Here is a 14,472-nt window from a genome sequence, read left to right as displayed (position 1 = left end):
ATTTAGGGGAGGATTGGTGGGAAGTCTGGAGGAGCTGAGAGAGACCTCACAAGCTGCAGAGGAACCAAGTGGTCCTGGTCCTGTCTGGGCTGAGATCATGGGCAGGGGCAGACTGGCAAAGTGCCAATCTAACCCAGCTTCACAGGCAAGGGTTCCAGATACAAATCAGACCCAGGAAAGGAGAGCTAAGCCTGGCTCCCAAAAGGCCCCAGGATGGTAAAAGTCCCAGAGGTGAGGGCATTTCCTGGGGACATCTTTGCTTCCTCTTCTGTCTTGACAGAACATAGGAAACACAAACACATTTCCCATCATCTCTTTCTCTGCCTCTGGGGGCTCAGGAGAATCCTGCAGACAGAGGGGTGATTGTGATCTAGCTGAGAATCCTAAATAGGTAGGAACCTGGGACAATAACCAGCAGGATGTTGTAAGGACCAGAAGGAAGTGAGGCAAGAGGCAGGTATTCCACTCCCCAAATAAGTCACAACCTTTAAGACAAGAGACAAAACAGAGGAAAAGGCTCACAGAAACAGAAAGTTCTGACCCAAGTCTCCTCCCACGTCCCATGACCCCTCAGACCCACCCAGACAGAGGGTCTCCCTGGAGAGCAGTGCAGTGCAGTTCTCTGCCTGCACTCAGAGCACAGTCTGCAGTTGGGCCTCAATGGGAAGAGTCAGAGTGAATGGACAGAGGACCCCCTTGCTCCTCAAGGGAAAGGGCTGCAGTTCCTTGGCCTGGAATTGGGCAGTCCCCTCAGAAACTGTGAAGGTAGCAGTGACCTGGTGGTTGAGGCAGTAAATGGTGTTGCCCAGCACAGCACAACGGAGTGGGGTAGGGTCAGGAAGTGGAAGGGAGGCAGCCCGGCTCCAAGAGCCAGTCACTGTGTTGTAGCGCATCACTGCAGCGCCCACACCCCGCAACAGATCAAAGCGGTACAGGAAGCCCCCCAGTGCCACCATGTCACTAGAGCGCCTGTGGCTGGCACTGTAAGGACATTCGTCCCACAAGTCCTTCACAGGGCTGTATCTGAGCAGTCGATAAAAGAGGTGACCCCCCGTGACATAGATGTCCCCACGGCAGGCCACAGCCTCATGGGCCACAGGGAAGGTACCCTCTGGGAGGGGCGCCCGTGAGGTCCAAGCATCTGTGCGTGGATCATAGCGCTCCATGCTGTAGAGGCACTCACCCCCAATGGCGTAAAGCAGCCCATCCAAGGCCACCAGCTTGAGCTGGGCCCGGGCCTGCTGCATGGGCTGAATCTGGCTCCAAATGTTGGTCAGAGGGTTGTAGCAGAAAACATCCTTGGAGCAGACAGCCTTGGCACCAGAGCCACGGATGCCACCAGCCAGGAACAGATAGTTGTGCATGGTACAGAGACCACAGCCCCGGAGTGGGGCTTCCTCTGGCACCTGGGTCAGAGGCCACCACGAATTCTCTCGGGGGTTGAACATGTGGAGGTGGGTGCGAGGAGGCAAGGACGAAGGCCGGGCAGCAGAAGCCTCCTCTCCAGGAGGGCTCCTTGTGAGCCCTGAGCGGGTCACCTGGTAAAGACTGGGCAGCACAAGGACCCCCAGCACCGCCTGGCCCTGGCTGGTCCGCAGGCTTATGATGCGCTCCCGGTCAACCCCACTCAGCTGTCTGTAGAGGTGCGGATTGCCCAGCACATGCAACAAGTTGTCGCTCATCAAGGTGTAGGTCTCCTGAGCCAGGCCAGGCTTGCCGTGCTGCTGGGCGAAAGCCAGCACCTCCAGGCAGCTGCCCAGGTCTAGCTGCTGGGGCCACAGCACTGTGGCAGGCTGCAAGACCTTTGAGTGGGGCTTCTGGGGCCCTGCCACCACCCCCCAGCTCCCAGGCCTCTGCAGAAAAAACATGAGTTTTTGGGCCTCTTTCTGCTTTTCTGTGAGGACCCCTCTGCTGCCTGCCAGGCTGGTCCCCTCCCCTGGCACCTGGCCCTGGGACTGCCCTGGGACTGCCTGGGTGATCACTCGCTCAGAGCTCTGGGCTATTTCACAAATGCTGGGTTTCCGAGGTTTCAGGATGGGCTGAGAATCCCACCTCATAGCAGGAGATGGTGCAGGGCCAGGCTGCATCTGCACAGGAGGCTGTGAGGGGGCTGTGGGCATTGCAACTGGAGGCAGCAAGTCTATACTTTCTTCCTTGGTTCTATCTTCTCTTGGGCCGGAGGGTGGACCAGGAGTGGGAACTCTGTTGGTCTCAAAGCTCATTGGCTGTTGTTGACATTCAGCCTCAACCAGGCCCCCTGAGCCTACCAGTGTGACCAACCCCAAGGAAGATCTATGCCTGTCCTGGAGACTGGGGATGGCCTCTTCAGTGTTGGAGCCAGACTGCCTATCCTCAGAATTTGTGGATGTGCTGAGCCCTGAAGAGTTCCCAGGAACTGCCCTGGAAGCATTCCCTTTGGGCCTCTCTTGCCTGGGGAAGGGATGGCTTCTAAGAACCATGGCAATAAGGTTTCCCCAGCTAGTTGAGATCTGTCCTTCCTGGGAGCCCTTGGACAGATGCACAAAAGGCTCCCCAGATACAGACCTTGACCCACTGGTTACTGAAGGGCCTGGTGCTGCAACTGAGCCAGAGCCTGGGGTTGAGGCAGAGGCTGGGGTTGAGTCAGGGGCTGGGGTTGGGGCTGATGCTGAGGGTGGTGATGGAGTTGAGGCTGGGGCTAAGGGTGATGTTGGGGATGGGATTGGCATTGAGATTGGGGTTGGGGCTGTAACTGGGGATAGGGCTGGAGATGGGGCTGGAAGTGAGGTTGGAGCTGGGGCTGGGGGTGAAGTTGGAGGTGGGACTGGGGCTAGGGATGAGGTTGGAGGTGGTGCTTGGGATAGGGCTGGGGGTGAAGTTGGAGATGAGGTTGGAGGTGGGGCTAGGGCCAGGGATGGAGCTGGGGATGGGGTTGGAGGTGGTGCTGGGGATGGGTCTGGAGGTGATGTTGGAGGTGGAGCTGGGGATGGGGATGGAGCTGGGGGTGAGGCTGTAGTTGAGGCTGGAGTTAGAGTTGGGACTGTACCTGAGGATGGGGACAAGGATGTTGGAGCTGCAGGTGAGATTTGAGTTGAGGCTGTAATTGGAGTTGACAAGGGGACTGGCACGGCTTTGAGATTTTCACCCTCAGAAGGTACCTGGCTAACTCCCAGGGGTAAAGAGCTTGAGGGAGAGGGAGTGTGGCCTGCGGGTAGGACAGTACAGTGCCGAGCTGCCGTAGAGGGTGGACCGTGAGGCGGGGGCAAGACCGGACTACTGCGCAAGGGGGTGCGGCTGCCACCCGCAATGGGCCTCCCTCTGTCCAGCGGCCGCGAGGGCCTCAGGTCAGCAGCCGCGCCGCCGCCCGCCTGCTCACCACGCTGGCCTTGCGGGGAACCTCTCTCTTCTCCCGCGCTGTGGCCCCCTCGCTTCTCGGTCCTGGCCTGGTCCGCGTCGTCGCAGAGCTCCCAGGACGGCCCCTCCGGCGACGCGCCCAGGGAGCTGCGGGTGCAGAGGGCTGCATCCCTCGCCCAGACCAGGTCTTCCTCGAGGTTCGGGACTCCCTGAGACTTTCTGGGGCCCGGGGACCGGATCCTCTTGCTCTCAGCCTTGGTCCCGGAGCCCAGAGCGCGGGCCCGGGCGGTCCGGGGGCCGCTCCTCCCGCTCCCGCCCTCTGAACTGTCTGTCCCGGGACCGCCCTGCGTAGTGCAGGCCCGGGGTGCCTCCTGCTGGGCGGGCTCCAGGGTGGAGCGGGACAGCGAGGGGCCTGCGCCGGAGCTGTGGGTCGGGGCATCCCGGGCAGCGGCCGCGAGAGCAGCGTCCACAGAGTCCCACACACTCACGGCAGCGCCCAGGCGCAGGGGGTCCGGCTTCGGCGGGCGGCGGGTTCTGTCTTTCGAGCTGGGATCCATACGCCGTAGGCTGCCCGGGGTTCCTCCCAGAGAGCCAGGGCTCGCCGCTTCCAGGTGCCAGGGACTAATGTCCTGTTGCTCGGTATGGAAGGGGGCCTGACGAGCTGGCCCCTTGGCACCAGTGCCACCTGCTTCCACCTGAAGTTCAGCTTCGCTGCCAGGACTCCGAGGGGTAAAGTGGATCAGGACAGGAGCAGGTGTATCCCCTGCATTGCTCCTGCCCAGGAGAGCAGTATCTAGCCTGAGAAGTCTCCTTTTTTCATATCGAGGTGCTCCTGGGGTGGAGTTACCATGCTGCTGTCCCAAGACCCCTCTGCTGGTCACCTCCATAGGTGTCTTAAATGGAAGCCCAGCTGTGAAGGCCATACCTCCACCTCTGGGGCACTCCTGGTCCTGGGTTCCAGCTGTAGCAGGGCTCTCCTGGCCTTGTCCTGGAGGGTCTAGCTTACCCTGCCCTGGACTCTGACCCTCAAAGCCACCACCACTGACCTTGGACTTTGGGTGCAGGGCCAGCCTGGTTCCTGCCTGAGGAAGCTGGGTACCAGGAGTTGTTGACGCTGGTACTACCACCTCCTCCTCCTGCCCAGAGCCAAACCAGTGCAAAGCAAGCGCTGTGGCAGCCACCACAGCCAGTGCTAGCAAGGCTAGCACAGCCCCATCCCAGTCCTCATCACCATCCCCATCCCAGCCCCAGAGGGGTTCACCAGCCTCCATGGTGCCCCAGATCATGGTGCAGGGTGCAGGCCTGATGTCGCTGGAAGGTGTAGGTGCCCCACACCCGCTCTGCACAGATGGCATCCTGAGCTCCCCACCCAGAGCCACCCAGTTAAGGTGGATCAGTTCTCCAGGGCCTGGGTGGGGGTGGTGTCTGTGCCTGCACCCAGGCTTGCGGGTTTGTCACTAGGCACAGTTGGAGCTGTCAAGAGCCATCCTAGACTACCCACCAGTTCCTGCCCCTTCTCCTTTTTCCAGGTCTCCCAGGGTCAAATGGCACTGTTTGTGGACACTGACAGCATTCCAGCCCACCTGCTTCTGCCAGACAGGCCCTTACACCTCCAAATTCACCCCACACTCTGGACTCCTTCCTTTGAACCTGGGTCCAGCCACAGGGGGCTCTGGCAGGGAAGGGTTACCCATGGGGAGATGTTATCTCTAGCCTTAGGAACATGATGCAGCCCTGATGAAATTACCAGAAACCAGAGAGGCCCTCAGGGAGGGGCGGGCTGGGACAGATCTCAGGGTGGTCTCTCAGGCTGAGGAGGGAGAATCTGGGAGGGGGAGTACTGGCAATGAGACTCATGGCAGGTGTGAGTGGAGGTTTGCATCCAAGCATAGGCGTCTGAGTTCCCCCTCCTCCAGCAGCTACTGGACTTTCTTTGCCCTGAGACCTCAGAGATAAGTAGAGCTTTAAGTCAACAGAGGAAAAAAAAAAAAAAAAGATGAAATAAAAAAGACAATCTAAAGGTTATATTCTCCCCCTTTGTGGCCAGGCTTATTCCAATTCACCTAAGGCTAAAACCCTTCACTTGAGGACTACAAGTGAACCTCAATCCTTAGACTAGAATTAAGTGGTGCAGACTAGTCTTGACACCAGGTTCCTAATTACAATCATCTCTTAACACATCAGACTGTCCAGGTGCGGCTCCACTATGCCCCCAGAGAGTCCTGGGCCTGGCCTGCCCCTGTTCCAGTCACGGTATCAGCCAGCACCCAGAAACCTGCTTGGCTTTATATTCTCTACCTGACTCCTGGGTGTCCTTCTCTCAGTCCTCAGCCCTTCCTATCTAAGATGAAGTATTGCGCTCCCAATCACACTCCACCTCAACTTCTTGCCGAGTTGAGGCCTCCCAGGAAAATATGTGAATGCTTCCACTGGGTTTAGTTACTTAGGGAGGAGGCTTGTCTCCTCCATCTGTTCATCACTTAAGCCCCTATCAGGAGTGAGTCTTGGAACAGGTGCCAGAGGAAGTCCAGGCATGAAAAAGAGCCTTTGCTAGGAAATACACACACACACACACACACATACACACACAGAGTGGGGCTTTTTCCTTCCTCTGGGTCACAGTGGACCCAGGGACTTCTGGGTCCACTCAGGCAGCAAGGAGATGTCAAGAGTCTCCCTGGCACCTAGCCTGGACTGCTGAGTCTCAAGTGTCTCACTTGGCCTGGTCCCCTTCCAGCTTCCTCCAAGACTATTAGATAACAGTGAGAGGCTGGAGTGGGCCTCAGGCCTTAAGGTGGACTTCAAGCTGGAGAGGGTTTTCTTGCCCTTACTCTGATCCAGTTCCAGGCTCTGCCTCTTGGTTATGCTTAGGGCCAAGACCTTCAGAGGATGGAGCTAACACCCTCCTGCACCTCCATAGAGGCCATGTAGCACTGTATCAGCAGCTCCAAACCAGCTTCTGAAGACTCATGTCAGGCAGAGAAGGAGAAGAAGGTGTTACAGATAACGGAGGATGCCACAGTGTGGAAGATGAGCACAGCAATTACCCCAAACAACACCATAAGGTGTGAGGGTCACTATGGGGGCTGCTCAGTCCTACAGCAGGGAATCCCCTCTGCCAAAACCAGTCAGAGGGCAAAACCTTGCCCTGTGTGGAGAGACTCCATGTGTGAGGACATGCTACCTCCCCAAAGGGTAGCTGTTTGCTGTCTTCAGTTCCTCCTGGAGAGAGTTAAAGTGTGGCACTGCTAGAAAGGCAACAGAGCTTCAAAGCACCTACACAAATTGTGAGACACACACAACTGGTCTAAGTGTGCTGGGATGGCAATAAATAGCACAAATGCCGTTAAGGAAAACATTAAAAGTTGAGATTAGCAGTTCCAGGAGGACTATTAGCAGCCTCCTTTCTGATGTCTGCTGCAGTCCCCTGTCTCCATTTCCACAGGAGCAGAGAGGACGTGTAACTGCACACCAAGAGCCAGTCTCCCCAGACACAGAGCAGCACAAGTACACAGCGTGGGGCAGCTTCATCCTGGCAATAGCCAATCCACTGCAGCATCACAAGAAGAACCTGTACTGCCTGGTGACAGGGTGAAGCTGGCTGCAGCCACCACTGTACCCTGTCTGAAACATGTAGTGGAAGAGAGTATGACAAAAGCAAGACAATTCCAATGGAGAACTAAATACAAATGGGCTGCTAATACACATAAAATATGTAAAAAGTATCAAATCTAAAGTTCCTCTATTATTAGAATTTTTAAAAATAAGAAATATTGTGCAATAAAAATGATATGAAGCAATGTCATGATGTCACATTTATATACCCAAATAATTACAAAATAATTTTAAGACTTAGAAAATATCATTTATTAACCCCAGACTTCATAATTATCCACATCAGGAAATCCATCTTAAAGAATTCTTCTGGGGGCAAGAAGTGTAGGTCAATGCTGGGTGCTGGTGACTCACACCCGTAATCTTAGCTACTCAGGAGGCAGAGATCAGGACTGAAGCCAGCCTCAGGCAAATAGACCCTATCTCAAAAAAAAAAAAAAAAATCACAAAATAGGGCTGACAAAGTGGTTCCAACAGTAAGAGTGCCTACCTAGCAAGCTTGAGTCCCTGAGTTCAAACCGCAGTGCTAAAAAAAGAAAATCCTGAGAGTCGGCGCGGCTTTCCTGCTGTACATTCTGTAAAGGTTCTTCTTCTCAGAGATTTCCTCTTTCACACATCTGACTTCTCCTTGTCAGGCTTAGGTTCTGGGAGGATGAAGCAATGGATACATTGTGGGCGTATAGGGGACACATGAGTTTTCCAGATAGTGTCAGCTTATTTGAAAATTAATTTTCTTTGTTAAAATAACTATTTTAACCCTTGAGTGGCTTCTTTTTAAACCAAAAATCAGTCTTTCTTTTCTTTTTATTCACAGCAGAATCAGGATCTCTTTCTCATACAAGGGGGGAACCAAACCAGGTCACTATTGCGCCTGCCTTGTGGGTGCCCATTGTCTTGCCTGCCCTGCAGGATCTCTACAGCGAGCCCCTGTGCCCTGCAGGTTTTTGGCCACTCTTGTTTGTGCCTTTCATGCCTCTTCGGTGCAGATTGTTCAGTGGGGAGCTGCCTCCTATTTTCTGACTGGCCAAAATGGCTCTGCTGGATGTTCTTTTACTCACCCAATAACTGAACAGTTCTAAACCACAGTCCGTCAGCCTGAGTCACCAGGACGGCCTTGTTTGGTTGCAGACAGAGGCTGCCCATGGAGCCTGCTGCCACCCGTGGTAGCACAGGCCCTGGTTACTCACTGCCAGGGATCAGCAAAGGCGTTCCCACTGGGGTGGTTGAAGGTGGCCACCTTGACCTAAGGCATCCACACAAAAGATGTTTTTCAAACCAGAAACCTTTCACATGACTGACCTTCCAGTAAAACAGAATTGCTTGCTAGGGCTAGAATGTACACGTCTCTGCCTAAATAAGCCATATATATGCTCTTAAACAAGTTTTAAATTATCCCTGTCATCTCAGAGAACTTACTGAGGGCCTCCCAATTGACAAGAGTGAGCAATGGAAAAAAATGACTCCTTTTAATGATAGCTGCGACTCACCCTACCCTGTTTTTGCTTCTGGTCCATCAGATCAGGTGGCTGCTCCAAGGCAGAAGCCAGGCTCTAAGGCAACTTGATTTGGTCACCCTCTGTCATATGAGTGGCACCCAGGAGAGGTCAAACCTGTGGCTCTGAAGACACAGAGGGCTCTACCCTCCACCTCCTAGTTAGTATTTATTTTCATCACCTGTTTGATGTGGTTTTTGTCCTCTGCCTATTGCACTGTTGTAACTTGGCCATTATTTGATTTTTGTACGAAAAAAAGCTTTGTTATAGAAATCAGCATACTATTTTTTTAAATCTGGAGAGAAGATATTATGGTGACTGAAAATATGGTCAGGTGTCAAATATAAATGTATAAATGCCTTCTTGCTATCCTGTCAGACATACTACATTCATTTTATATTTGCTGGCAATATTAAAGGTTTCTTTTTTGTTTGTGTAAAAAAAAAAAAAAAAGAAAGAAAAAAGAGGTGCAGCTCAGTGGCAGAGCTGGGCTTAGCATATGCAAGGTCCCCTGGGTTTGATTCCCAACACTGCCAAAAAAAAATTCTTTTTCGGAGCAACAACTAAATATGACTTAGAAAAAAATTTAAAATGTGTTTGACAATATAGGAATAATGAAGAAAACTGGCACATGGCTTTTTTTTGGTAGCCTTATGCTTGCAGGCGCTCTACCGCTTGAGCCTCCAGCCCCTTTTGCTTTAGTTATTTTTCAGATACGGTCTCACATTTTTTTAACTCCTCCAACAGTGATCTTTCTACCTAAGACTGTGCTGAGTTTACAGGCATGCATGAATCCCCCACCCAGCTTGTTCTTTGAAGTAAGGTCTCATTCTTTTCTTTGCCTGGGATAGCCTTGAACAACAATCCTCCTATTTGTGCCTCCTGAGTAGCTAGGATTACAGGTAACAACCACTGTGATTTACAGCATATGTCTTTAAAATGTGTTATTCAGAAACTTATATAAATAATTACTGGTAAGTTGGCTGTGAAGTTTAAAGCAAATATTAACAGAGAATTTTAAAATAGAAGGGGCATAAAAATAAAAAATCTTTAAAAAGAACAAATTATGGCTGGGTGCCAGTGGCTTACACCTGTAATCCTAGCTACTCAGGAGGCAGAGATCAGGAGGATTGTGGTTGAAGACCAGTCCAGGCAAATAGTTCATGAGACCCTATCTCGAAAAAACCCATCACAAAAAAAGGACTGCTGGAGTGGCTCAAGGTGTAGGTCCTGAGTTCAAACCCTAGAAACAGAAAAGAAAAAAAAAACCTTCTGGGGAAAAGAAAGAAAAAAAAGCTATAAAGCATAATAAAAGAGTGAGAATGTACACTGATTAATCTTGTGGTCACTGGCTAAATTCAGGTCACTGTAAAGTTTAAAATTTAAGAAAAAGTTTAAGCTAGGTGCCAATGGCTCATGCCCGTAACCCTAGCTATTTGAGAGGCTGAGATTAGGAGGATCACAGTTTGAGGCCCAGGGAAATAGTTTTCAAGACCCCATCTCCAAAATAACCAAACAAAATGGACTGGAGGTGTGGTTCAAGAGAAAGAGCACTTGCTTTACAAGCTTGAAAGCCCTGAGTTCAAACCCATCCCCCACACACAAATAAAGAAAACAAGAAAAAGTCTAAATTTAAATGGGTATTTACAGTATTCATGAATTGGAAAACTTCTTATTGTAAGATACCAATTATCCCTAAACTCCTCCAAGAAGTCAATGTAATTTCAATCAAAATCCCAGCAGGAGGGTTGGGGTGGGGGAGGGAGGGAGGGAGAGAGAGAGACAGACAGACAGACAGACTGACTGACTTACTAAAAGAGATGAGCTGGGATATTCTAAAAAGCATCTAACAGCTTCAGGCAGACAAAATAGAACAAGGTCTGAGAACCAGGGAAGAAGTGCATCCCTCAAATCTGCTTTGTCTGGAGGCATTACAGACCCAGAACAAGCAGCTTTGAAACCCTGCTGTGGCTTGGGGGCCTCACAGGGCAAAACAGACAAAGGCCAGAGCCCCACTCACAGGGAGTCTGACAACCGCCCTTTTTTTTTTTTTGAGCTTCCATCATAAGGATCGTCTTTCAGAGTTAGAGTAAGTAAAAAATAAATTGACCCCATATAAATTTGAAGCATAGATTCATGAGACAGGTGATCCAAGGATCCTTGATCCTTGGACTTAAATGAAAGCACTCCAGATTAGTCCTAACGGCAAGCTCCTAATTAGCATCATCTCTTTAGAAAGGCATCCTTAATTGCCAAGTGTGATGGCACATGTCTATAATCCCAGCACTTGGAAGTCTGAGGCAAGAGGATGGCGAATTTGAGACCAATCTGGGCTGCACAGTGAGACCCTGTCCAAAATACAAGATAAAACAAAACAAAAAGCTACCAAATTTACTGTGTGACCTTGCAATTTCAGCCCTAGATATAGACTTAAGAATTGGAAACAGGCACTTGAATAAGTGTATGCACACGTATGTTCCTAGCAACGCTATTCACAATGGCCAAAAGGAGGAAATAGTCCAAATGTCTGTCAGCAGATGAATAAACAAATCATGGTATACATCCGATAAATCAGCCATAAAAAGAAGGAAGTTTCTGACACATGCTAAGTGGGTGAACCTTGAGGCATCATGCTGAGTGAAACGAGCCAGTCACAAAAGAACAAATATTGTGTGACTCCACTTACACCAGGTCATTTAGGCAGAAAGTAGATTAGCGATTACCATGGGCTGGAAGGGTTGGGAGGTACTGTTTATTGGAAATGGACAAGAAGTAGTGATGAGTGCAAAACATTGTAAATGATTTAATGCTACTGAATTGTGCACTTAAAATGGTAAACTTGATCACACTGTCCCCATCCTGTCTTTACTCTCTGCCATACCCTGGACATGCATATTCTGGAAGAACCATCATGTAAAGTTTCTACAGTGAGGTTGCCCAGGGCAGTGACCAAGTGAAACAACACTCTAGGCTAACTAGTTTCTCTAACTAGAAGAAATGGATGAAAGAATTTTCAGGAGCAGCCTCTGGGAGGAAGCAATGCCAAGAGCACAGAGGAGTCAGAAGGGTGAGGCAGCAGGACACTGACGGCCCACAGACAGCAGGCCAGATAGGTCTGTTCCCAGCAAAACAGGCAAGGAATGAACACTCATGCCTACAGTTTAGAAGTCCTAGTGAGAATCACTAACATGAACAGCCAATTAAATAATAAACAAGTAAATAGAGAAACAGCCATTCAGAAAACAAAATCTACCGTGTTTTATTTAGAAATATTTACTACAGTGGCAGGGGTCTCTTCCCAAATGAGGGTGCTTCCAAGGATAATACTAATTGATGATAATAAATTTAAGAAGTCACACACCCCATACATGCATTTTTCAAAATTTGTTAAAAATAAGAACAAAGTATAACAAAAGAAAAGCTAATGGTGCATACCTATAATACCAGCACTGGGGAGGCTGAGGTAGGAGGATTGCTTCTTTGGTAAAATAGCAAAGATTTTCACTGGTGATAAACAAATCCTAATACTGTAATTAACTGAGCAATGGGGCAGGCAAGGACACGGGAGCCACAGGAATGGAGCAGTAAGTGTGGAGGCCCTCTGATGGTGGAGCTGAGTGTAAGAGGAACTTAAACTGCTTTTGCTGAAAAGCATTGACTCCTTACCTGAGTCACAAATTGACTAAAACCAGAAGAGTGGCATCTCTGTCTCCATTTTATCTATTGTCCCTTGCTCTGGGCCATTCTCTCCTGCAGCCACCTTGGAATCAAGAAAGGACAGGAATGATGGATAACATCTTCATGACAAGGGACAGAAATTCCCTAAGGAACAGTGGAGACTTGCAGAACAGACAACCCTCCAAATGAGGACACTTGTCTATAATGAGGAGGCTGCGCCCTGGAGCAGGAGCAGGCATCTCCTGGGAACCAGACTGCTCCCCTCAAGTGATGACAGTAATAGCAACTTCTCCAGAACAGTCAAAGAACAAGGACTGAACCCTTGAACAAGGACTGACATAATGGCCAACCAGGGGACTGTGTAACTGTTAGGCAAAGGCTGGAAAGAACAGAGACCACAATGGAGTTGAATCACACTTTATTAGCAAGATAGAAGGGCATCTGGCAATCTCTAGGGATGAGAATGCACTGAGTGGGGGTGTCGGGGGCTAGGCTTCGTTTTTTAGAGCCAAGATAAGCAGCAGGAACAAAGGCGGGAGGATTGGGAATGCAGCATGTTTCAAGGTTGCCCATGTGGGTTGGGCAGTGCAGAAGTTTCCCAGGCTTGTCTGTATGGGCTGGGCAGTGTAAAATGTTTCAAAGCTTGTGATCCATGGCCCGCGTGAGGAATTTCAGTACAAGGTTAGAAGACAGAGTTTCTTACATTTCCAGACCCTAAAGGAATATTAAAGAAAAAAAAAAAGCAAGGGAACCGGGAGTGGGGGGGGGCTGTGTTCTCATTTAACTACTTCCTGCTGATTCAGGGCAGAGTGGGGGCTTGGGGCAAATAGCTTGTAATAGCAGTAGGGTCCTGAATTGTTCCTTTATTGTAGCATTGGAGATCGCTGTTACTCTTTCTTGTAGGAATCTCTAGAAGAGATTGATGAAACAGGGAAGAAAGGTTAGTCCTATAATAACCAGGAAAAGGGGGGTAAGGAAGGGGAGCAGCCATTGTAAGTAGGGAGACATGAGGTTAATGCTGTTGTTGGAGGCCATTTGCCTGTTCCCTGAGTCATCGTGCTCCATCTCATACCAATCCCAATTTATTGGTGAAAAAGCAACAGTGTTCTTCCAGCAGGGTGCAGATGCCTTGTTGTGCAGCTGTAAGAAAGTCTAGGCCATGTCCGTTTTTAGGACTACTGCAGCCAGGGAGTCCATTTGGTTTTATAGATAATCTATCTGTTGTGAGATGTCTTTGAGGCTGTTAAATTCTTTGGAAAGTTTGGAAAATTCAGAAATGGATATTCCTATGCCATTTAAGCCAGTTCCCACCCCAATAGTAATCCCCAGGGCTACCAGGAGGGGGACCAGTTGTACTGTTCTTTTTGCCCTTATCTGAGTATTAACCTGGGTGGGGACAGGGAATGGAGTGTCCAGAGGTTCGAACTCAAGTGTGGGGGACATAAGAACTAGGGTGCAGGTTCTGGTCCAATTGGTTGGCAAACAGATGTAGCTATTCGTCCTGCATACCCAAAAGTGTCCTAAAGTGAAATGAAATGAAGGCATCCTGATGCGTGGAATTGGGTTCCAGTCTGTAGCGTTTGGGGTTTTCGGATTTAGAGTCCCTAATTTTGAGTGGAGGAAGAGTTTGGTGTTTGCTGGAGTAGCAACTTGTTTGCAGGTGTTATTGGCAGGGAATGAGTATTTTGTATTTTGGAATAGCTTTATGTCTAGTCAACACAGTATAGTGAGGTGGTGGTGCTGAGATTTCTTAAGGAGATTTCTTATCAGTAGGGTCTTCTTGCTATAGCAGGCCTGTTGGAGGAACAGGATTGAGTTGATCTGGGTAATGTCCTGGGTGAAAGCCTGGAGCCTTTAGCCCAGGAAGACCACTGTCCCCAGCTGTCCATTGTTTGTTGTCCGAGGTTGGCAGCACATTTCAAGGACTCTTAGGTATTACAAACAATCTTGGACTAGTTGACATAAAAGCAGCATTTTTGTTGTAGAGGCAGCATGGTTTTGAGTGGCAACCTGTATAAAGGAATGTAGGCTTTGGGAGATAAGGTGAGACATAGTTAAATACACACAGCCAGTGGTTATCGGCATAAGAAAGAAAACCAAGGGATCATGGATACAGACATCAGCTATAGGACTAGGTAGACAAAAGAACTAGGGACAGGGGACAAAGGCATGCACAGTAAACAATCCCAACCACAGGTGAGACTGGGTTGGTCACAATTTCAGTTTTGGTTTTGGGAGAGGTTCTGGAGTTGTTATCTGGAGGCTGCAGGAGAGAATGGCTCAGAGCAAAGGACAATAGATAAAATGGAGAAATGGTATGTTTTCTGTTCTTAGTTAATCTGTGGGCCAAAGC

The 14,472-nt window shown here is 49.8% G+C and overlaps 1 protein-coding gene across 1 annotated transcript; it reads right to left on the bottom strand.

Moving 5' to 3' along the window:
- Positions 1 to 632: 632 nt before the first annotated feature.
- Klhdc7b (kelch domain containing 7B) lies at positions 633 to 4,619 on the bottom strand. Its single transcript, XM_020180900.2, has one exon. The coding sequence runs from the start codon at positions 4,617 to 4,619 to the stop codon at positions 633 to 635; it is 3,987 nt and encodes a 1,328-aa protein (XP_020036489.2).
- Between the last annotated feature and the right edge of the window lie 9,853 nt (positions 4,620 to 14,472).

The sequence above is a fragment of the Castor canadensis genome, chromosome 8, assembly GCF_047511655.1.
Source record: "Castor canadensis chromosome 8, mCasCan1.hap1v2, whole genome shotgun sequence".
Lineage (NCBI taxonomy): Eukaryota > Metazoa > Chordata > Mammalia > Rodentia > Castoridae > Castor > Castor canadensis.
The sequence above is the reverse complement of the archived record's forward strand: the minus strand, read 5'-3'. Positions and strand labels throughout refer to the sequence as shown.

Coding starts and splice junctions, on each gene's coding strand:
- Klhdc7b (XM_020180900.2), bottom strand. CDS start 4,619: ATGATCTGGGGCACCATGGAGGCTGGTGAACCCCTCTGGGGCTGGGAT.